General features: G+C 29.6%; 3 protein-coding genes across 3 annotated transcripts; all 3 read right to left on the reverse strand.

The window, feature by feature from the left end:
• Positions 1 to 576: 576 nt before the first annotated feature.
• Positions 577 to 3,937, reverse strand: LOC115724715 (uncharacterized). Its single transcript, XM_030654054.2, has 3 exons — positions 3,759 to 3,937; positions 2,473 to 3,607; positions 577 to 1,747 (listed from the first exon to the last, which is right to left on the reverse strand). The coding sequence occupies exons 2-3, from the start codon at positions 3,562 to 3,564 to the stop codon at positions 818 to 820; spliced, it is 2,022 nt and encodes a 673-aa protein (XP_030509914.2). The 5' UTR covers positions 3,565 to 3,607; positions 3,759 to 3,937; the 3' UTR covers positions 577 to 817.
• Positions 3,938 to 9,132: 5,195 nt separating this feature from the next.
• Positions 9,133 to 10,014, reverse strand: LOC133038893 (uncharacterized). The gene is made up of 4 exons (XM_061117471.1): positions 9,932 to 10,014; positions 9,729 to 9,830; positions 9,475 to 9,649; positions 9,133 to 9,375 (listed from the first exon to the last, which is right to left on the reverse strand). Exons 1-4 carry the CDS (start codon positions 9,973 to 9,975, stop codon positions 9,277 to 9,279), a joined length of 420 nt encoding a protein of 139 aa, XP_060973454.1. The 5' UTR covers positions 9,976 to 10,014; the 3' UTR covers positions 9,133 to 9,276.
• Positions 10,015 to 15,023: 5,009 nt separating this feature from the next.
• LOC115724711 (uncharacterized) lies at positions 15,024 to 23,418 on the reverse strand. The gene is made up of 3 exons (XM_030654048.2): positions 23,247 to 23,418; positions 22,050 to 23,157; positions 15,024 to 16,162 (listed from the first exon to the last, which is right to left on the reverse strand). Exons 2-3 carry the CDS (start codon positions 23,127 to 23,129, stop codon positions 15,215 to 15,217), a joined length of 2,028 nt encoding a protein of 675 aa, XP_030509908.2. The 5' UTR covers positions 23,130 to 23,157; positions 23,247 to 23,418; the 3' UTR covers positions 15,024 to 15,214.
• Positions 23,419 to 23,989: the final 571 nt, after the last annotated feature.

Consider the following 23,989-nt stretch of genomic DNA (forward strand, 5'->3'; position numbering starts at 1 on the left):
TATATTTGATCTTATCTAGAACGTGTTATGAGTGATCCCTTCTTCAAGTGGCGGCTTTACGATCCTCGAGTTGAACTATTTTATATGTAACTTCCTTCAGAGGATGGATTGGCTTGGGAAATGAACTATCCTTTATCCTTAGAATGAGATTTTGGATAATTTTTGTACAATCTTACTCAAGTTGTATCTCTTGTGCGCTTTATGAATGCTGAAGCCATTCAACCTCATGATTAGCTTGGCCTTCCTCTCCTCGTCAAAAATATACCTAATCAATAAATTTATAATGTCGTGTTAGGCAGTTCTGGGTTTCCCGAGGTGCTATACACATTTTTTCACGACTTCGTTCTTTTGGCTATAGAATTTCCAGAAGGTATAATTCTTTCTTCTTTTGAGGCGTATTTATTGAATACCAACCAGTTCAATATGCGAGAGTCAAATTATATTGCCAAACTTTAGTACACGTGTCAGATGTTGACCTCCCATAGTGTCTGCTCGAAATATGAGTATAACAATTCTTGCTTTGCTCGATTACTCTCGATATTTAGTGTTGTCTATTCTCATTCCACAATCACTATGAAAAATGATAACTTAATATGTAATATTGGAAAATCACTCCATTTTGTAGGTGCCACCTCATATATTATGATATTGTACATTGTGTACTTTAAAATGCTAATAATATCATCATTTATATTCACACATTTTTTCAGAACAAAAATATCCATACATTAAAAGCTCTCTTATAAATTCAAACCAAACAAACAAATCCAATCATATATTTCTATGACATCTATCAAATCAAAAAAATGTAATCCCATCAAAACCCTACATGGCCAGCAGTCTTCCACTTCGATGTCATCACTCTATTCAAGCCCTTCTTCATGAACTCATTTTTCGAATTATATTCACAAAATTTTTTGCACTTCTCAAGCCTTGCTTTGTTCATTGAAATTTTCTTCTGTATCTTTTCCATCTTTTCATTCATCTCTTTTTGTAACTTTGCTTTCTTTTCATTTACTATTGTTGGGATTTCAGAGCCAAGTAGCTTACTTACTTGGAGATAGAAGAAATATCTTGTGATCTTCCTCAAAATTACATTCAAAAAATCCACTTCAAAGTGAGCACAGTCTTTCGAAAATAATATATATCGATACCATTGTTGAAGAAGATCTTTAGTGATATCTATGAGCAAAGTAGAATGCATCTTCTTCATGACTTTACAAATGAAGAAAAAACATATGTTCTTTAATGTAGGAGAAGAAGTTGAAATCTGACTAATATCCCCATATTTGTGAAGTAAGTATTTCATAACAAAGACATAATTTAAAGGTATCAAATAACCTTCAACATCTACCAATTTCAACTCTAAATCACTAGATGCAATGTCAATCTTCTTTTCCAAATAGTTTTTGTGGAACTCGTTGTAAATAACTGACATGAATTTTCTTTCTGTGAAGCTAGAAAATAGTAGAATATCATCAATATTTTCATCTTTAGTTTCATTGGAATACGAATATGCTAGCATATGTAAAATACTTTCCTTGTAACGATGATGTTTGAGTTGTGGCATTAGTTCAGTTGCATCTAACTTAGATATCAAATCCTTTAAGTTCAATTGTGGCATGCCATTCTTTTTCTCTTCATGCTCAACATTATCACATTGATCTACAGGAATGAATTTCGACATATCTTCACCAATCATCTTCAAATTCACATCTTTGACATCTCCCTTGAATATATTGATAATCTACAATGACATTCAACTCAATAATATTCTCAAATAAGTAAATAATAAATATGGATTTCTGTTCACAAATATATTCAAAATATTAAATATCTAACAAGATAACTTTATTGCTCTTGATAATTTATTCAATGATTATTTAAATTTGTAAGTTTAATATGTTTATTATGATAGCATAACTCATGAAGTGATTAAATTACAAAATATTAAATTGATATATATCTTAAATTTAGTAATTATAAAATTTTAGGTGTGATTACAAATATACTTTCACTACAAAAAATAGTTACTTTTAATTAGTGATAACTTTTTAGTTACAAAATAATTTTTTTGTAACTAAATATGACTTTTAGTCAAAACAAAAATTTACTTGTGACTAAAACATAGTATTTAGATACAAGTTGTTACTAATTTAGTTTTAATCATAATTACAATTATTGTGACTAAAAATACATTTAGTCATAACAAATTGCAATTTTTATGAATATATTTAACCACGGACTTTTTAATCATAACATAGGAATGATGATTTATAATTAGTTACAATATTTTTACTTTTAATCATAAGTTTTGTTGTGACTAAAAGTAAGATTTTTTATAATATGTTTGGAGAGAAATTATATCAAATTTCATATAGAAGACATTTTCATATAGAGATATGCAACAATTAAGATAACTTATTACTTATATATAGATGCTATAATAAGTAATGTGATTAAGCATTATACCTGAGGAGCCAGACAATGTACATGAGCAATGTACACACAATCTTCACAGTAATACACACAAACTCGTGGTTCTCTTTCACTTTCACATATATCACAGCAATATTCTCCATTCCCATTTTCGATAACTAAATCGGTAAGAGTGAGAGGATGTATGTGATACTCATATTTGATACTCCTTGGTAACATACCACACAGAAAATGAAGTTTAAAATCACATTTCATACACAAAAATATGGATGAAGTGGTATATTTAAATTCCACAGAACCTTGAAGCATTGGATTTTGACAATATGAATCGTAGCTATGACACTTGTCGATTTTAGTGTGTATTTTCTCCACAAAATAAAGAGGATGGTGATGATATTTGTACTTGAATATGGGTAGGAACACTGTAGTGGCACAATTTATGCATAGGTGAAAATCACACTCACCACATCCATATGTGAATAAGAGGTTGTCCTTGTAGCAAATTTTGCAAGTAATGAATAATTTACTAGCAACAAAAAGGGATAAAGGGTGATCTTGATCATGACAAGAATGAGGTTGGATTTGTAGTGGCAATTGTGCACATGATTTATGCAAGAAATATTTACAAGGTTTGCAGCCATAACAAGCTTCACCTTCACCCGAACATGTCACGCGACATGAGAAGCATTCGATATCTTCAGTCTCATCCGGCCTTAGAAGTGGCATGGGATGTTGGTGTGTGACATGTTGTATATGCTCTTGATCATCATCACATGTTATAGGAGGCATCCTAAAACATTTGATGTCGATGTAGAAGTTACATTGATCACAAGTGAAACATGGATTGAAGAAGTGGATTTGGTGACAAGAGCTGCAAATAAAGTAAAATTCATCCGTACTTAATTTAAGTGGGTGAGAAGGATGGAAGGGGTGATTTATTTGGTCATCACATGATGATATGAACTCTTCACATGTTATGTGGGAGTAATAATCATCACATGATTCGCATTCGATGAAAGAAGGTTCAGAAATTTCATCACTGCATATACAACATTTGATATGATCATCATCAGTCTCTGTTGGCTCTTGTTGTAGGATTAGATTATGAGTGTGGGAGTTCCCCATACTTATAGTTGTCTTTCTTTAGTTTGGGCAAGCTACCATTTTTCTGTGTAATTTAATCAAAACATGTTTACATAAGAAAATATTCACTAAATTCATGAACTAAAGAACTACTAATTATATGGGAAAGAATATGAAATATTAAATATGAACTTATTAGAAACTTCATTTCACAAGTAAATCAAATCATGACTTACCAAAGTTATATATGCTGAAGCAAACACACCTATAGCAATAGTGTTTTCAAAAATTAAGTTGAAGTGACATGTGAAATATCTATTTATGTATTTGTGAAGTTTAAAATAAAAGAAGACTGAACTGCATGCCGAAAATATATACACATTTTAAATAAAAAAAATAATAAGTAATAAGGTAAAATTAATTAACATTATCCTATTTTCTTCTCTTTCTACTCTTTTTGTCCTCAGTTAAGTGTTAAAGTGTATTGTTCCTTCTTTAACTTTAATTTTTGCTTCTTTCTTCTTTATCCTTTCCTTCGTTGTAGAGTAAAGGATAAAGCAGTAAATTTATGTAAATTATCTTAATTAATTTTTTTTTTGCAAGAAAAATCTTAATTAACTATAGGGAACGTAAATTTAGTTATTGTGTCTAGGTTTGGGCATCTCCCTTTATTGTTCAACAAGTTATATCTTTAAAGAATGATTTACTATAAAGTAGGAATGTCAATGGGGCGGGTCGGATCTGATCCTACTCTGATCCAACCTGATCCAGGTCATATACGGATCTGCCCCGCCCCGCCCCGCTGGATTAGATACTCGGATCGGATCTGATCCGACCCGCCTTATACGGATCGGATCTGATCCGACCCAACTTTTTTTTTTTTTTTAAAAAAAAATATATTTTATATCTAAATTTATATTTTTTTTTCAAAATTTATTTGTTTAAGATGCATCATTTTTTTTTCTTATATATTTTTATTTTATTTGTCAAAATCAATAAAAAAAAAAATACATCAAATTCTTATCACATAAAAATGTAATTTTACTATTGAAAAATTAATTTACCAAATTTTAGAAATTCCACTAATATAATCATCAATAATAATGTAGTATGATGATTACATGAAATAAATCTCCTCTAAAAAAATACATGAAATTAACTATAAACTTTTTATATGCTGTTCTTCTAGTCTTCAAGATTTACTGTGTACGGCTCCTAATATTTAAAAATAAATATGTTAATAATAAAAGTAAGATTTTTTATACTGAGTCACAACAAATTGTAATTTTTGTAACTAATACTTTTAGTGATGGACCTATTTTAGTCACAACATAATAATGATGATTTATAATTAGTTACAACCTTTTTACTTTTAGTCACAAATTTTGTTGTGATTAAAAATAAGATTTTTTGTAGTGATATTTTTCTTATCAATTTTTAAAATTAAAAAAAAAAAACAAAAATGATTATAGAATACATATTTTTTAAAAACAAAAAATTACTTTTATTTTTATGATTAAAAAATTAAAAAAAATAAAATATTACCAAATGCCCCTTAAATAATTAAATATTTAAGAGTCAAATAATAGTATTAATTACTCATTATTATAATATTTAATTAATTAGTATTTTTATTTGATAAACAAAAATTAAATATTATTCTTATTAATTAATAATATGTTTATATTAAATGTAAATTATTGTTGCATACATATATAAAAATCATATACTATAAAAGTGTAAATTATTGTACAAATTAATATATTTAACAGTGCCTATACATAAATCGATCTATTGTGTATAACATTTGATACTTTACTTTCTTATTATAGGAAATTTTGCAAATAATAATAATTATTATAATCAAATAATTAAAATATAGAGTGGCCAGTATGCATATATATTTTTATTTATATATATACGCATATATAAGAATTAAATGAGAGAGTAATTAATTCGAATAATAATATATAGTGTGGTCTATGGGCAGATCATATATCTAATGGTGATATTCCACTGGCCTTACACCTTAAAAAAATATATTAAAAAGTAAAAATCTTTTTTTTTTTTTAAAAAAAAATAGATATTTAAAACGGATCGGGTCAGATCCGATCCGTAAAAAAATTAAGCGGGGCGGGTCGGATCTGATCCAAGATCCAATAACTATCCGAATGTTTCGGATCAGTAATGATCCGTCGGATCGGATCACTGATCCGATCCGAATGAATGGATCTTTTTGCCATGCCTACTATAAAGACCAAAAGAACCATGCGCGCAGTATAGATCTAGTCCCCATTCTCTTCCTGGTCCTTATTTCTTTATTTTGAATTATTTAATAGGAATAATTATACAAGATACAGTAGAACCTCTATCCAAGAATACACTTGGTACCAAATAAATTATATTCTAATTGAGAGGTTATAACTCAATAGAGTTACACTAGAAAAAAAAAATTAAAAAACTAAAAAATATCAATGTAATAATAATAACAATAAATAATCATTAATACTATATTATATTAAAATTATTTTAGAGTAAATATAATGTTCATACATGTATTATAATTTGAAATAAAATTATTAATTTTACATAAATAAATTTACAAAATATATGTATATATTTTATTAAGATGTAATTATTCTTATATAGAGGTATACTTTGTTAATACAAGACTTAAAAAATGTATAACTAATTACAATTTAGAGGATATTCTTATTTATAACTGGCCCAAATTGGGACTTGATTTTTTTATAACAAATTAGAGGTTATTCTTGAATAGAGTATTCTTAAATAGAGGTTCTACTGTACTATTTTTTTTTTTGAAAAAAATACATTTTTACATTTAAAGATTGTTTTTTATTTTACATTTTTACAGTTTTTCATCGAAACAACACGAAAAACAACAATAAAACTTCATAAAAATAACATCAAAACAATAACAAAAAATAATATACAGACAACAAAAAATCAACAATAAATTAACCAAAGTACAACATAAAAAGACCATATTTTTTGTAATTAAAATTAAGAAAATCGTAAAAAATTTAAAATTTCGTGAAACCGTATTTTTGTAATTTTTTTTGTTTTGTTTTGTTTTTTTATGTATTTGTGAAATAATCCATTATATATATTTATTTAAAATTTTAATTTATTTGTTTTATAAATCTACATATCTATCTCTATTCATATTTTTATAGAGTTTTTTTGCGGCTAAACCCTCTCAATTATTACTCTACTTGTTAGTAACACTCTAAGCTCAAATTTTAATGGTAAAATCTTCCAAACTACTTAACTGTTTGCAAATTTATTAAGGTATCATCCACTTTCCACAGTAAACTGCCAACATAAGCTGCTTATGTGTACACTCTTATACACGTTACACATTTATATTGGTACACTTACTATTATTATTTAAAAAATATAAAAAATATTTCAAATTTTGTACAATTTTTATTTTTAAATATTTTATTTTTTATTTTTATAATTTATTTAATTTTAAATGAATTTTGAAAATAATTTTTGAAGGAAAATTTGACATTATATGCTTAAAAATAAATGGTACACTAAAAATATGCTAGGATATTTTGCTTCATGCAAAATATACTTATACCATTTTTGCATTCCAATTTTACCCATAAACAAATAAAAACCAAAAATTCCCATCTTTCTCTCTCTCTCTCTCTCTCTCTCTCTAGGATACTCACAACAGACACACAACACACACACACACATTGTACCTGTCGGACGTCCCACCGGAGCTAGTGTTCGGCCGCCTTACGTAGAGGAAACTTGAAACCAACCAAAGCTCTAAGAAAGACATTCCTTTAGAAAATAATGGGTATGTAATTTCTTTAGTAATTATTGTTTGATTTAGTTGTATTTATGTTGATAGTAATAGATCTACACATATCCTTGTTTTTATGTACTATTTTTGTCAATGAAACACGAAATGCAGCAAGTCTGCATTTTTTCTGGTGTTTTGCGATTTTAGCAATATTTTACGACTTATAGCGATTAAAGTGCTAGCGTGAGGTTAGGGATGATGTTTATCAATATGTATCAATATGTCGCGATTTACGTCGCGACACATAGCATTCTAGCTAGTGTTTTGTTGTTGACAAGGGTTTTATGCAAACTTCTCCCCCTTTGCGTCTATCAAAGTAGCCAAAGGCCTAAGATAAATCTTCTCCTCCTTTTAGAACCAAGAGCTGATTGAGCAACGAAAAGTACTGTGAGAGTAACAAGAAAAACACCATGTGGAAAGAAAATGAACCAACACAAGTACAACTTATCACCATTTTTCCTAAACAAGCTTAGAGAAGAAATAAATGAATCAAAATGAAAACATTGTATCATGAGAGAAGAAGAAGAAATTAGTAAACAAATTCCTTAAAAAAAATGGTTCCTTTTTTTTTATAAAAAATTTCAAGACAAAAAATAATAAGGATGGAGAAACATATTAGAATATTAAACAAGAAATTAGGACTGTCAGTGAGAGTCAAAGAGAACAACTGTGGTCTCAAATTCTTATGCCGACAAACACAGAGAGAATCGTGCGAAAGTGAGAACACTAGAGGGGTTCTCAGGGCTGTCAGGGTTTTAGGGATATGGGGTCTTGGTATAGTTTCTCATGGGCCACCAAGGTTGAAATTGTCACTCAGAGTTGGGGATTATCGATCGTCGAATGGTTGAGAGGGTGGGAACATTAACACTAACTGTGTTTAGGGTTTAGGAAAAGGAAAAAAAACATATTTTTAATGTTTTAACTTATTGTTTATTTCTCTTTTTTAAATTATTTTTTATATTTTAAAATAATATTAATAATATATAAATAATTAGTATTATGTGGATCAATCAGGATGAAAAGAGAGAAAGTTCAAGGTGGAGAATTCAAGATGGTAATTGTTATACCCGAAATTCAGTTACGTACCAAAAATTGACATGTGTCCTACAGAAGAAATGTGAATCAACTCAATATATATAAGAATGACATTGCATCATTAAATATAATTTAAATAACTCATTATAATGAAATATAAGTTTGATAGAGATGTTTAGGTTCACTGACTATTTAGTTTTATGCGAGGCAAGAATAATAACTATTAAACTGGGATTGACGAGACATATATTTGTCTTGGTATAGATAGAGTAATAAAATGTATAAGATGAGACATTCAAAAACCTCCACTACTACAAAAACACCCTTTAGAGGCGGTTTTAAAGCCCTTTAGGCGTCGGTTTTCGCGAAATTCGCTACCGACGCCTATCAGGGCGACGCTAAAGGGTTTATTTGAACCGACGCCATATATACCCCTATGGCGTCGGTTCTTAGCTAGGAACCGACGCCATAGGGGTCCCTATGGCGTCGGTTCCTATCCAAAAACCGACGCCATAGGTGGCGTAGCAACCGACGGTAAAGGGTCTCGAGAATTTCAGTTTTTCGATTTTTTTTTTTAATTTAATTATATTATTTTAATTTTATATTTATTAATTTATATACATATTTATTTAATTTAAATTACATATTTATTTAAATTTTAAATTACATATTTATTTAATTTAATTATATATTAATTACATTTTAAATTAAATAGTAATTAAATTTGGGTAAAAACATAATTTGATTTCATAAAAATAATTAAATATTACACAAACATGTAAAATTAGTTAAAAATATTAATAAGTTAATAAATCTAATTACAAGTTAATCTATAAAAATTACATAATGAAGAAAAATTCTTCGACCTTTGAACCTCAATCGTCACCGTGAATCACCGCCATCAATTGTTCGATCCACTTTCGCTGTAGTGGTAAAATTTCTGTTTTTGGATCGTATTGCTTCTTACCCCCAAACTGTTAAAAAAATTAAAAATTTATATTAGTTTATGTATATGTATATTATATATTTGTTATTATAAAATTTATATACTATGATCAATAATTAAAACTTACAGCTTTTTGATCTTCTATGTAACGGTTGGGGTTGGCACGTGCGACGATGTCAGTCATATATTTCAAAACATAAAAACCGCATTCTTGGCTTTTAGGTTGTCTTGGACAGTTTGCTTGTGCAATTCCTTGCCACGGGCCAAGATACTGATGTGCGTCCCCTATATACATGAATGCCCTGTTTGGAAAAATTATATTAGCATTTCAATTCGTTAGTTAATTTAAATTCGTTACATAAGAAGTCATTAAATAATTACCTTCCGATCATTTGTTCTATTTCTTCGGGAATTGGGCGGCCTTTTAGAGGGTTTAAATGGATAATTTTCTTTGGCGCAACCACCACTAGCGTCCAATGCATCCTAGAAAATTATATTGGAATATAAGTAAGATAGTATAAAAATAATTTGAAGACATAATATAGAAATGAACAATTAGCACTAAAGAATTTAATAAAGTTTACCCGATATTCCAAGGAATAAAGAACATTTGGTGGTTGCTGTTCATTAATGATAACCAATTAGCCAATCGTCTTGCCGCATCGTCAAAAGATCGACTACGTTCTTCATCGCTGATCCCATGCACCGTGAGAAGCTACTGGGTCGTAAAACTTGAAAATTTTTCTCGGTACCGTTGATGCTCTCCCATATGTGCCTGCCAAAAAAAGTGTTAGTGCCTTATAATAATTTAACTATAATTTGATATAAGGTTAATTAGATTAAAGAAGAGTATACATCATTCCAAACAGCATTCCCTGGTTGCCGATGTAGTTACACGTAGCAACCTGCTGCAAATCCTCTCCAGATAAAATGATCTGGGTACGCGGTGCAATGAATCCTCGGGGGACAGAAATTGTGATTATATCACGTTTATCTTTGAGCCTTAGGAATTCATGAATCATCCATTTCAGCGAATTAGGGATCAACGTCATCTTCTCTTCCGTGAACAACTCATCTTCCCGTGCACCACGGCTTTGTGGAGAAAGCATCGGAGCTTTAGACCGTCCTTAGTTTTGCCGGGAATATCAAGTAAGGTACCAATAATACTCTCACACACATTTTTTTCAATATGCATGACATCCAAACAATGTCGAACTAGTAGACTTTTCCAATATGGAAGACGAAAGAAGATTGACTTTCTTTGAAAACAACCATTAGTTTTTTTATTTTTTTGCGTCTTTCCATACTTAAAATCTACAAGTTGAACTTGTTGGAGAATTTGTTCCCCAGACAGTGGCAAAGGAGCCATATCACCCTCTTCAGTACCATCGAATGCTTTCTTCTTCCGTCTATCAGGATGATTTGCAGGCAAGTACCGTCTGTGACCCATATAACACATCTTGTGTCCATTTGCCAAGCGACGAGCCGATGTGTTAGTGCAACAAATCGGACAACCTTCGTAACCTTTTGTGCTTAAGCCTGATAAATTACTATAAGCAGGGAAATCACTGACAGTCCACAACAACACAGCTTTCAGATTAAAAAATTCTTTTTTAAAACCATCATAGACCTGAACCCCGTTCTCATACAATTCTATTAAATCGTCAATCAATGGTTCCAAATATACATCGATATTATGTCCAGGTTGTTGCGGGCCTGATATCATTAAAGAAAGCATGTTAAATTTCCTCTTCATCACTAACCAGGGAGGAAGATTGTACATAACTAGGAAGACAGGCCATGAACTATGACGACTACTTAGAGATCTATGTGGATTTACTCCATCCGCGTACGTACCGAGACGAATGTGTCTTGGTTCGATTTGAATTCGGGGTTTATGTAGTTCACTTTTTTCCAAGCTTGGGAATGCGGGATGTCTAAGTTTTCCATCTTTCACTCTCTTGGTCTCATGCCAAATCAAATTTTCGAATGTTACGCACTACGATATAATCGTTTCAGTCGCGGAATCAAAGGCATGTACCACATCACTTTTTGGGGGATAAGTTTCCTATTCTCCTTACTCTTGTTTACTTTATGGCGGGATAAACCGCAAGTCGGGCAATAATTCATGTCTGCATATTCCTTACGATATAAAATGCAATCGTTTGGACATGCATGAATTTTTTCATACTTCAATCCTATAGAATTTAACGTTTTTTTCACTTCATAAGTAGATTCCGGAAAAGCGGTTGGCAAATGGTAAGATATCTTTAAAAGCGGCTAAAAATTGAGTAAAACATTTATCGCTCACTCCATTTTCTCGCTTTTATGTTGTAAAACTTTACCATTGTTGGTAATCTTAGTTTTTTACAACCATCGAACGAGAGGTTTATCGGCATCACTAAGAAAATTATCGAATTTCTCAGGATCATTAAGAAATTCCTCCTGTGCTTCGTTAAGCAAGTCCAATGGATAATCATCCAAATCATTACCCTCGATATCATCTACCCCCCGCTTTCCTAATAGATATGGATCATTAGGTAAATGTTCGCCATGGTAATACCAATTAGTATAACTTCTATTGAAACCTCGTAAATACACATGGTCCTTAATCATTGTAATATTCCCTTTAGATACATTACAACAATCTACACACGGACAATGAATACGATCGTGATTTGTAGAATTCTTTAAGGCAAACTCTAAAAATGCATCGAACCCTACTTGAAATCGCAGTGTGTCTCTCTCCTCACGCATCCATGATTTATCCATAACAAAAATCCTATCCAAAAAAATTCAGTATTTAGTAACTACTTATAGCTAGTTACTAATTACACAATGTAACTAACTAAGTTTCTCACAATTTATTCATATTAATTTATAAATTACTTAAATTCTCGTTTTAGATTAGTTCATATTATTAGGTTGTTTTGTTGATTAGAATGTTATTAAAATGTTAAATATTTTTAATAAATAAAATTGAGGGGAAAAATTTTTGGTAAAGCAATAAAGGTATTAACTAATATTTTCCCCTTTTAATTAACTTTTGCTCTTTATTTTCTTTGAAAAATAAAAATCCACATTGAACCTCTCAAATGAAAGAAAAAAAAATAAAAAAAGAAGGATTTTATATGTTTATTTTGTTAATTTATTTAGTAACTAATTATATCTAGTTACTAATTACACAATGTAACTAACTAAGTCTCTCACACAATTTATTCATATTAATCTAAAAATTACTCAAATTTTCGTTTTACATTAGTTCATGTTATTAGGTTGTTTAGTTGATTATAATGTTGGTAAAATTAAAAAGTTTTCATAAATGTGAATATTATTATTTTTTATGTGACCTAACTTCTTATTACTATGTTATAATTAACTATATTATGAATGGTTTTAGTAAGATTTATCCTAATTCTACCGAAATTTCGGCAGCATAACGGCTGTAATTGGACGTTCCCAAAAATTTTACAAGTGCCTAAAATAACAAACAAAACAGATAAACAATACAAAATTAATCCACCCATCCAACCGCAGTACATGTATTCGCAGAACCTACTTCACTACGGATGAATATTTAAGATATTCAAACTCAACTAACATGCATTGATAATTAATTATATATTAAGAAAAAGTTAGTAAAAGTATATACCTATAATTGCAAGCCCAAATACGCTACACACAAAATTATGCCGAACCCCTATAATATAAAGAAATACAACGAAATTACAAAATTAATTATTTCATAACTTATAACTAGTTATAAAAAATTGTAACAAGTTACTTAGTTACTAAATTATACATACATATATATAATCAATTATATCTCACACTATTATCTCAAAAAAATAAAATTATATCACACACTAATTCCATTTTAAAATTTTTATTTCTAAACTAATTTTTTTTTTGAAACTAATAAAATCCCTCCAATGTCATTTTATTCACAATAAATATATATTGCAAAAAATATATAAAATACAATTACAAAATTTATTTCCATAAAAAATATACACACACTATATACATACACAATATATACACATATTATATACAAATATTCAATAAAATATACAAATACATATATATACTATACATTGAGGTATAAATTATTACCTAATAACCGCAATCCGACGACCACAGTAAAAAATCCCGGCACTATACACATAAAACACAAAAATATTACTAATAAAATAAAAAAACTCAAATAATAATTTACAAAAACAAAAAATAAAACAATATACATAATACAATAAGAATATAAGCAATATTTATACCTTAAACGAGGTTGAGATTCAAAGATTTCTCAAGAAAAATGGGTGGCCGGATTTCACACTCAAACTTTACTATTTGGGTTCGGATGACACTCAAAGAGGGTAAAAAATTAAAACTTTTTAGGTGTATGTTATGAAGTATCGAAAATGGAGGATTTTAAGAAAAAAATGGGCTCAAATGGTTGAGAAATGGGGGAGATATGGTGGGGAGGAGGTGGGTTCGGCGAGGGTTTCTGCTGGGAAAAGGCTCTCTGGTTTTTTGCTGGGTTGGCTGAGTGAAGTGGGGAGGAAGAAGAAAGGTCGAACAAACATATAGTCTGCACGACCCTATGGCGTCGGTTCCTTCATAGGAACCGACGGCATAGGGTACACGTGTCATGATCTCGTGTACCCTATGTCGTCGGTTCCTATGAAGGAACCGACGGCATAGGGTAATTCAGAAAAAAAAAAAATAAATAATTTCCAACCGCCTCTAAATGGTATAATGCAATTTTATACCTACGGTTTTTATCAAAAAACCGCCTCTAAATGTCAATTTCGAACATAGCGGGTATTTTCACACCCTTTAGCTTCCCTTTTTATAAATGGGGTTGAAAAAACTGCCTCTAAAGGCTAACATTGTAGTAGTGCTCATAAATCATTAACTCTCTCCTGAGAAGAGAAGAACTTATGACGCTCAACCGATCACGTTACTCATAGCATGGTGATCATCTTGCATCATTAATACAAATAAAAGGATGCAACAAGATAAAGTATTTCTAACACTTAGCGTTTTTCTTATCAAGATGGACAAGAAGGAGAACTCATGTTTGACGAGATGTAGCCTTCCTAGTCAGCATAACCATCTAAAGATAAAAATAAAGAGCGAGTGGGTAGTTATAAGATATTATCCCATGTGTGAACAAATGAATTTCATTAACAGTTATGAATGAATCAATCACAAAAGGAATAACTGCCAACTTATAAATAGAGGTAGAATCCATGGGAAAAATAACGGTAAAATTGAGAGAAAAAATCTTATTATTTTAAATATTGAGATTGTATTCTGAATCTAAGAAAATATCTCTAATAATAAGGACTCGTGGAGTATGTAGATTTTAATTATAAAACTATGTAAAATATATGGTGTTATATATTATCATTTAATTCTGTAGTATGTTTATTGCAAAAAAGACTATTTATTTAGTTAATGAAAATCTATATTAATAGTTTAGTATTTTCATTGAGAGCCTTAGTGATAAAAAACTCAGTTTAATCTCTCCTAAACACAATCTACCCATATTAAATGGCCGATAACGATCAACACAATGATAATTATCCTGAGAAAACAACCCATCGTCCTAGCAAAGAATCTACGGGATGTCAAACACCCAACACATCTCAAAGAGACAAGTGGACAAATACAATTTTTATAACCTTATCCATAAATTCAATACCATGAGCAGTCTTAACAAAGTTGCACATATACCAACATAATTAAAAGCTATTAATTTTAACAAACCAACCACACAGTAAAAAAATGACACATATTATTACATACCACACCAAAAAAAAAAAAACAATTGTGATATATCTGATTTCATATATGTGATATCAAAACCCAACCTGGCTAGCTGTTTTCCACTTCAATTTAATCACATTGTCAATTTTCCTCTTCATCAACTTTTTCTCTGAAGTAGTCTCACAAAATCTTTTCCTCATCTCGAGTTTGGATTCATACTCTTCCATCTTATTCTGCAATTCTCCATACACACCATTCAACTTCTCTTGTAGCTTTCCCATATTATTGTTGATTACATTTGGTATTTCATGGTCAAGTAATTTACTCACTTGGATAAAGAAGAAATCTCTTGTAACAGCCTTAAAAGATTCCTCTATAAAACCCACATCAAAATTCCCATACACTTTTGCAAATCTTATGTAACAATACCATTCTCGAAGAAGATCTTTAGAGATGTCTATGACCAAAGTTGCATACATCTTTTTCATGACTCGACATATTAAGAAAAAACATATGCTCTTTAGTGATGAAGAAGATGTTGAATTATGTCCAATATCTCCATAATTGTGAAGTATATGTTTCATAACACACACAAAATTTAGAGGGATTGAATAATTACCTTCAACATCAACAATCTTGAGCAATAGATCACTTGATTTTATGTCCAAATGATTTTTTTCCCTAAAAAAGGATTTGAACTCATGGTAAATAAAGGAGATGTACTCATTCTCTGTAAAACTTGAAATTTGTAGAAGCTCATCAATGTTCTCATCATTAAGGACTAGAGGTGTAGTCTCTATACTTTGCATCTTATTTGTCAAATTCTTATTACGAACCTTTAGCCAAAAAAAATGATTTTTGAAACATTCTTCCTCGAGTTCAGTTAAAGTGTGAATTAAGTCTTGAAAAGTGAAAATAGAGTCTTCTTTCTTTCTTATTTCCACCAGTTGATTTTGTATTTCCCCTGAGAATTTCCAAGCATCGTCTCCCACTATCTTTAACTTCACATCTCTAAGATCTCCCTTTAGTACATTTATGATCTGTCATGTGTTGGATTAAAATCCTCAATATGGGCTCATATGTATATTAGTGTATTGCTATTTGAAACTTGGCCCAAAATAAAGTGATCATTTTAGTAATTATGGGTCATTGGGTATTAAAGTGTCATGGGCTAAATGTGTAGATACCCTAAGCGATATTTCTAATTTATTGATGGGCTAAATTAGAAACACTTAAAATTAATAACCTAGCTATGAGGTTATAAATTGGTAGTGGTCCCCAAGAAACAAGAGCCAATTTCTATTCTCATCTTCCCCCATCAAGAGAGAAAATTAGAAAACCTAAGTCTCGTTTTCTTGGAAGATCATTACCCAAAATCACCACAAAGATTATCTCTACAAGATGGATTAAGATCATCACTATCTATGAATTAAGGTACGCTTCCGCCATTTGAATTCTTCTCTTTGAATCAACAAAGGTATTCTTTAGATCTATAGTTATACACTTATAATTATATGTAATATGTTTATCTATAGAATTGAATTTTGTTGTTGCATATTTTATGAGTGATATAGAAACTAACAAGTGGTATCAAGAGCCACTTTTGATTGATTCTTTGAGAATTTAAGGTTTATGTTAAAGAAATTTGGGAAATTTAAAAATTAGGGTTATGGTCTTTCCACTTTTTGGCTTGAGATATAAATTTATATATGTTTATATCATGATGATTAAGTAATGCTATTTTTTGGGTTTAAATTTTATTTATTTGTTTTGGTTTCATAATATATCGTTCTCCTCTGATGTATTGATGTATTGATTTTTTATGACTACCGTATAAATATAACTTGATGTTTGATTGCCATTGAATCAATGGTTTAAGATAAGTTATGAATTACAGTAGCACACCCTCGAGATTACAACAATACTCATTCCAAATTATTACTACAATTACCAATAAATTCAAAATACATGTTATATCTTTTATCCTAATATCAATTTCGTAGTATTTTTTTTAAGGGGATTAAGCTTTTGGATATACATATATGGGAATTAAGGATTTGGTAAGATATTATTTGGTATATATTTATTGTATTCATTATGTAAATATATATATGGGAATTAAGGATTTGGTAAGATATTATGTGGTATATATTTATTGTATTCATTATGTAAATATATATATGGGAATTAAGGATTTGGTAAGATATTATTTGGTATGTATTTATTGTATTCATTATTTAAATATATATATATGGAAATTAAGGATTTGGTAAAATGTTATTTAGTATATATTTATTGTATTTATTATTTTTTATTTGGGATTGATGTGTTATTATATATTGAGATAAAGTCAAAACTCATTTGAATCAATTTTGTTCAAATTTGGCATACTAAAATTTTAAAGTTTGTCTCTCATTCTAAATGAGTTGATTGAAACATGATGTCGCCAAAGCAACCTCTCTTGTGTAGATTGCTCATGAGGAATGTTAGATGTTTGTGTGTGTGTTTCTCATGTAAGTATTGATCGGCCCAAAGGAAGGTTATACTTATTTTGAGGGCACACATACTTGTGGTGATAAATATGTGACAATTATAAGGTTTCCATGTGAACAATATGTACAGTCCAAAGATTGACAAATTGTTTGACAGGATTTATTGTCAATATTTGATTGCTACAACAAGAGTACCGCTTACAGTTAATATTATTGTCCAAAGACTTGATATTAATGGTGTGTTTGGTATCTTGAGATGGGATTTGCCATTATTTGAACTTATTTTGTTATGTTGATTCTTTTGTGAACCCTTGGTTATTTTGTTCTATTTTTTTGCTCATGTTTTAGTTATATCTACCAACATAAAGTTAATTCTCATGCCAATGAGATAAATTTTTAAGTAAAGGAAAGATGCAAATATGCTTCTTTAGCTACCTTGTTTAAAGAAAGGATAAGGACAAAGATAAAATTCAGTATGTTGCATATGGAACACTGTTAAAGAAAGTGCAAAAGATTTTAGATATGGAATTATCTATGACTTTTACAAAAGGAATTAAAATAAGGTTAAAGTGTTCCAAGTATGTCATTAGACATATCTAATGAAAATAAGTTTCTCACTATGGTTTGTTTTGTAAATGATTTAATTTATTGTACCTAACTATACTTAATAAGTAATTTTTTATGAAATTTCTTATGTAAGTATACTATGGAAGGTTATCTATGAAACTAAAAGCCAAGTGATGATGAAAAATTCATCTTTAGGGGCAAAAGTGAAACATCTACATATGAGGCTATAAGGATATTCAAACTATGGTTAAAGACTAGTTATTTTTTGGATTTGGAAAAGACTTATACAGTATCATCACCTAGATGAGTTTTGGTTTTGAATTCTATTTTGAATAAGTTAGGACATTATTGTTCATTTAGAATTTAAAAGTCTTTTCCAATATTGGTTCTACTAGCTCTTTAATTTATGAATTTATTGAAATTTACCTCATATAGAGAAACTTTAATAATTTTAAGGATGTTGAGTTTGGGGGAGAAATAAGATTATTATAGATATTGTTCTTGAGAAGGAATTGACGTTAACCTCAATTCCAAATATCACTTTTGACAATGTTTAGTTTTTCATGACTTTCATTGATCAATAAGTGAATCCAGAACCTTGATAAGACAATATCAAACAACTTCTCATTCAAGATATGGTAAATGTTTCAGATAATCAAACTCAACAACCTCAAAGGTCAGTGTCATTAAAGAAATCCATGAGAGAAAGGACATAAGGAAATAATGGAATGATAGACGATGATCCAATCAACTTTTATCATGCCATGAAGGTTCTAACTCTCGAAACTGGACTGATATCATAAATAAAGAGTACAAATTGATGTGAGACAATAAATTTTTTGGTATTTTTCCTATTGCTATAAGGTGTAAAACTAATTGGTTATAAATAAATATTTATAATCAAGAGGGATGCAAATTGCAATGTGGAGAGATGCACATTATGTCTTGCATGTAAGGAATTACTTATAAAGCATATATTTATTCTTTTGAATAGACTTTCTTTGGTTTAATTGAAAGACTATTTCAAGACAAGCATGACAACTGATCATCATTATGGTCTTGAGTTATATCAAATGGATTACTAATGTGTCATTTATCAATAATGATATTGATGACAAAAGTTATGTGTGCAACGAGAAAACTTTGTGTCCAAAGATCCAAAGAATATGGTTTGCAAATTAGGAAAATCCATGTGTATACTCAAGTAAGCTTCTCGTGAATAATTACACAATTTTCATTAAGTATTCTCATTTGGTTTTTGAGATAAAAGCTTTTGATGATTGTGTATATATCACAGGTTCAGTGGGAGTAAGAATATGATCCTGGTATTATATTGGTGAACAATTGCTTGCCATTAATGATATACTCATTTTGTATTAGGAATTCAATATATGTTGAGAATGTTCTTGAAATATTCTTGAATTATAACAAAAGAGATATATCAATAAAGTATTCAAAATTTTTGGCATGAAAGATACTATACCAGGTGATAAGCTTGTAGCTAAAGAAAATAAGGTGTCTAAATTATTGCCCTAAAAGCAACCTTAGAATTCAAGAAATATAGAAGATTTTTAATTTACATTGGAATCTAATATATGCTCAAGCATGTATGTATTTGTACTTATACATATTAAGAATGTTGGATAGATATTTAAGTAACCATATAAGGAACTTTCGGTATGCAGCCAAATAAGCTATAAGGAATTTAAGGAGAACAAAATACTATATGTTCACTTATCAGAAATTAGAAAACAGAAAATGTTGGAGATCATTAAGATTTCTAATTCTGATCTTATAAAGCTTTTAGTTGTGAGATTTTTGTCACATATGGCTGCAAAAAAAAAAAAAAAAAAAAAAAAAATTAAGAATGGTATTGAAAGCTATTAAAGATATATTTTGTGACAATAAATCAATCAGGTTGCATTTTAATAACAACATGAACTCTATGAGGTCAAAGGCACATTGACTTTGAGCTAATTGTTATTAAAATAAAGTTCAGAGTAATAAGGTGTCTATAGAACATAATAAGGACAAACTCCATATTTTGTGTGATCTGGATCATTAAGAATATACCACTTAAGGCTTTTCAGGAGCGTATTGCTCATATATGGATGTGGTATTATTTAAGATTGTGCTGGTTTAGTGGGAGTTTGTATTTGAGATGTTCTATCAAGCTGATACATATTTATGGTTTGATTCTGCAGATAAAGTATGGATTTAAGTTTTGAGTACTCTGAATGTATTCTTTCTATTGAGGTTTAAGTATAAGGTTAGAAAGAATTAATAAAGAATTGATCTCAATTAAGGAGGACCAGTTGGAAATAGACATGCTAAGATCACATTTGCATGTAATTTCCATGCTACGCATCCATGATTGATCTATGTCATTTGGTTATATTGATATACGTGACCATTGATGGGTTTAGCTACGATAAATGTTGCGAAGGCCGCTTTGATCCTATGTTAGTATAATTAATGGACGAGATTGTTTTGAAATACCTATAATTATGATAGTAAAAGTTAAGCGCTTATAAGGTTACACACTATCAGAAAACATATGTAGCCCAAGTGGGAGATTGTTGGATTAAAATCCTCAATATGGGCTCATATGTATATTAGTGTATTGCTATTTGAAGCTTGGCCCAAAATAAAGTGATCATTTTAGTAATTATGGGTCATTGGGTATTAAAGTGTCATGGGCTAAATGTGTAGATACCCTAAGCGATATTTCTAATTTATTGATGGGCTAAATTAGAAACACTTAAAATTAATAACCTAGCTATGAGGTTATAAATTGGTAGTGGTCCCCAAGAAACAAGAGCCAATTTCTATTCTCATCTTCCCCCATCAAGAGAGAAAATTAGAAAACCTAAGTCTCGTTTTCTTGGAAGATCATTACCCAAAATCACCACAAAGATTATCTCTACAAGATGGATTAAGATCATCACTATCTATGAATTAAGGTACGCTTCCGCCATTTGAATTCTTCTCTTTGAATCAACAAAGGTATTCTTTAGATCTATAGTTATACACTTATAATTATATGTAATATGTTTATCTATAGAATTGAATTTTGTTGTTGCATATTTTATGAGTGATATAGAAACTAACATCATGTTCAAGCCATATGTAATAACTTATGGTCAGTTAGATTAAGGAATACTTTTTTTTCTATTTTTTTTTAACTATTAATAAAAAATACATTCACTTAAATCTATCGGTGGTGAGTTGTCTAATATACACTTCATATATAAAAGTAGGTATATCTCAAATAATATAAAAATAAATGTAAAATTTAAAATAAATAAATTAAAATGGATATGCAATGCAATTTAGACTACTTTTTCATAAGACGTGAATAAGGCCGGTCTTGAAATTTAGTAGGCTTTAAAAAATAAAAATTATCGAAAAATATGTATATTTTTAAAGGGATAATATTTTTTTTTTGGATTCTTGGGCTGAATAGATCTTAAGTGCAAGCTTAATTCACTTTAATTCAAACCCGACCCCAAAACCTGAGCTGTATTACAATTACATATACTATCTCACAAAATAGTATTATTACATGCTTTTTTTTTTTTTTTAAAGAAAAAAATAAACACAACTTTCGATTAAGGAAATGAATCATTGGCAATAGAATAATACTATCCACAATATTACAAAAAAAAAAAATCTTATTTATAGTGACAACAAATTTGTGTCACTAGCTAGTTACAATTTTACTTATTTTCAAGATTTTTACTAACTTACGTAATAACCAATCAATCCAAATATCTCTATAAACAAATAACCCAAAGCTTCATATATAGATCTATTTTATCTGAATTGAAACTCATAGATATATAAAAAAAGAGAGTAATAAGCATACCTCGGAAGCTAGACATTGTACGTGAGCAACATACTTGCAATCTTCACAAATGTATGCACAAAATCTTGGATCTCTTTCGGTTTCGCAAATATCACAATAACATTCATAACATCCATCATTGTCAATAGCCCAATCAACAAGAACAAGAGGGTGTGTGTGATATTTGTATTGAACAATACTAGGTAATATACCACATTGTAAATGGACTTTGAAACCGCAATCCACACAACAAAACCCACATAATTTGGTATTTCGATTGAATTCTGGCTTTTTTTTGAGCACTGAGTTCTTACAATAAGAATCATAGCCATCACAATAGTCGAAATTAGTACCATGTATTCTCTCAACGAAATAAAGAGAATGCTCGTGGTACTTAAAGTTAATGGGCTTAAACATGGCTACGACACAACTTACACAAAAATGAATGTTACACTGACGACATTTGAAAGAGAAGATAATAGATGAATTTTCACATAACTTGCATTTACTACATCGATGGCTAGAAATATGAAAGTATAAAGTGTGGTTTGGATAAGAAAAATGACCTTGGATTTGTTCGGGCAAATTTGCACATGTTTTGTGCAAGAAGCACACACAGTATTTGCAACCGTAAGCTTCATTTGAGCATGTACGGCTACAAGCAATGCATTTGATTCGAGGATTTTCACCTCGAATCGAAATAAGTGGCATAGGATGTTGATGTGTAAAATGTTGTTTTATACGACCATGATGATCAGAATTCTCAAAATCATGATCATCATTGCTGAGTATAGGAGGCATCTTAACACATTTTACATCCATGTAGAAATTACATTTCTCACATGTGAAATAAGGTTGATTATTGTGTTGCTTGTGACAGGAATTGCATATGAAGAAATTTTTTGTGGTAGATAATTTAAGTGGGTGGGGAGGATGGAAGTGATGATTGATTTGATAACATTTTTTGTGGACAGAATAATCGCAAGAATTGCATTTATAGAAAGAAGGTTCGAAAATATCTTCATCACATATATCACAGCAAAATTTCTCATTGGTTACTTGTTGTAATAAGACCAAATGATGTGAGTGTGAGTTGCCCATTGTCCTCAGTCGATTGAATTATTAGTCCCTAGATAAATGAGCAAAAGAAAATTGACATGTAAAATTAAGCATTGTAAGATATATATTTGAAAGACAAAGGAAACAATGAAAACTTACCAAATATTTGCACCAAGATATGGTATACAACTGAAACACAATTCAAAAAAATAGAAATTAAAGCAATGTAGCAATAATGGTAGTTTGTTTACATTTGAAAGGAAATCAAATGATCATGATGAAGAGATAAAAGATAAATGAAAATATTATTTTATCTTTTGATTGTGATGAGAATATATATGAAAGTAAAAGTATTCATATGACATGTATATAATTGACCAGAAATGTGACTATTCCTACTTTTGAGATTTTATATTTTTTATTAATATTATTTTTCAAAAGTATAAAGAGTAAAGACCAATATATATCTTCTTAATGAAGTTATAACTTTTTAACAGCACAAAAGATATTACCTTAGTGATAACACAATATATTTATTTTTAGTAAGAAAACAAAATTTACTCGTATTATAAGAATACAAATTTAGTTATAAAAATACATTTGGTAATAGTTTTAGAGACCATTTTTTAGCAATAACATAATTAATAATATATTTAGTTATTATTTTTTTTAAAAATTTCAATGATTATAAATTTTATTGTGACTAAAATAAAAATTATGCTAGTCCAACTCAGATTCACCATATTATTATATCATCATGAGGTATTTTTTATTTTCAATTTATCATAATTATATCTAGAGCATTGCTATGAGATATCATTAATGTGTTTAATATTTTTATGATATGATGTCTTATCTGGGCCGGCCCTAGGTATAGGCGGGTTAGGCCTGTGCTTAGGGCC

The sequence above is a fragment of the Cannabis sativa genome, chromosome 6, assembly GCF_029168945.1.
Source record: "Cannabis sativa cultivar Pink pepper isolate KNU-18-1 chromosome 6, ASM2916894v1, whole genome shotgun sequence".
Lineage (NCBI taxonomy): Eukaryota > Viridiplantae > Streptophyta > Magnoliopsida > Rosales > Cannabaceae > Cannabis > Cannabis sativa.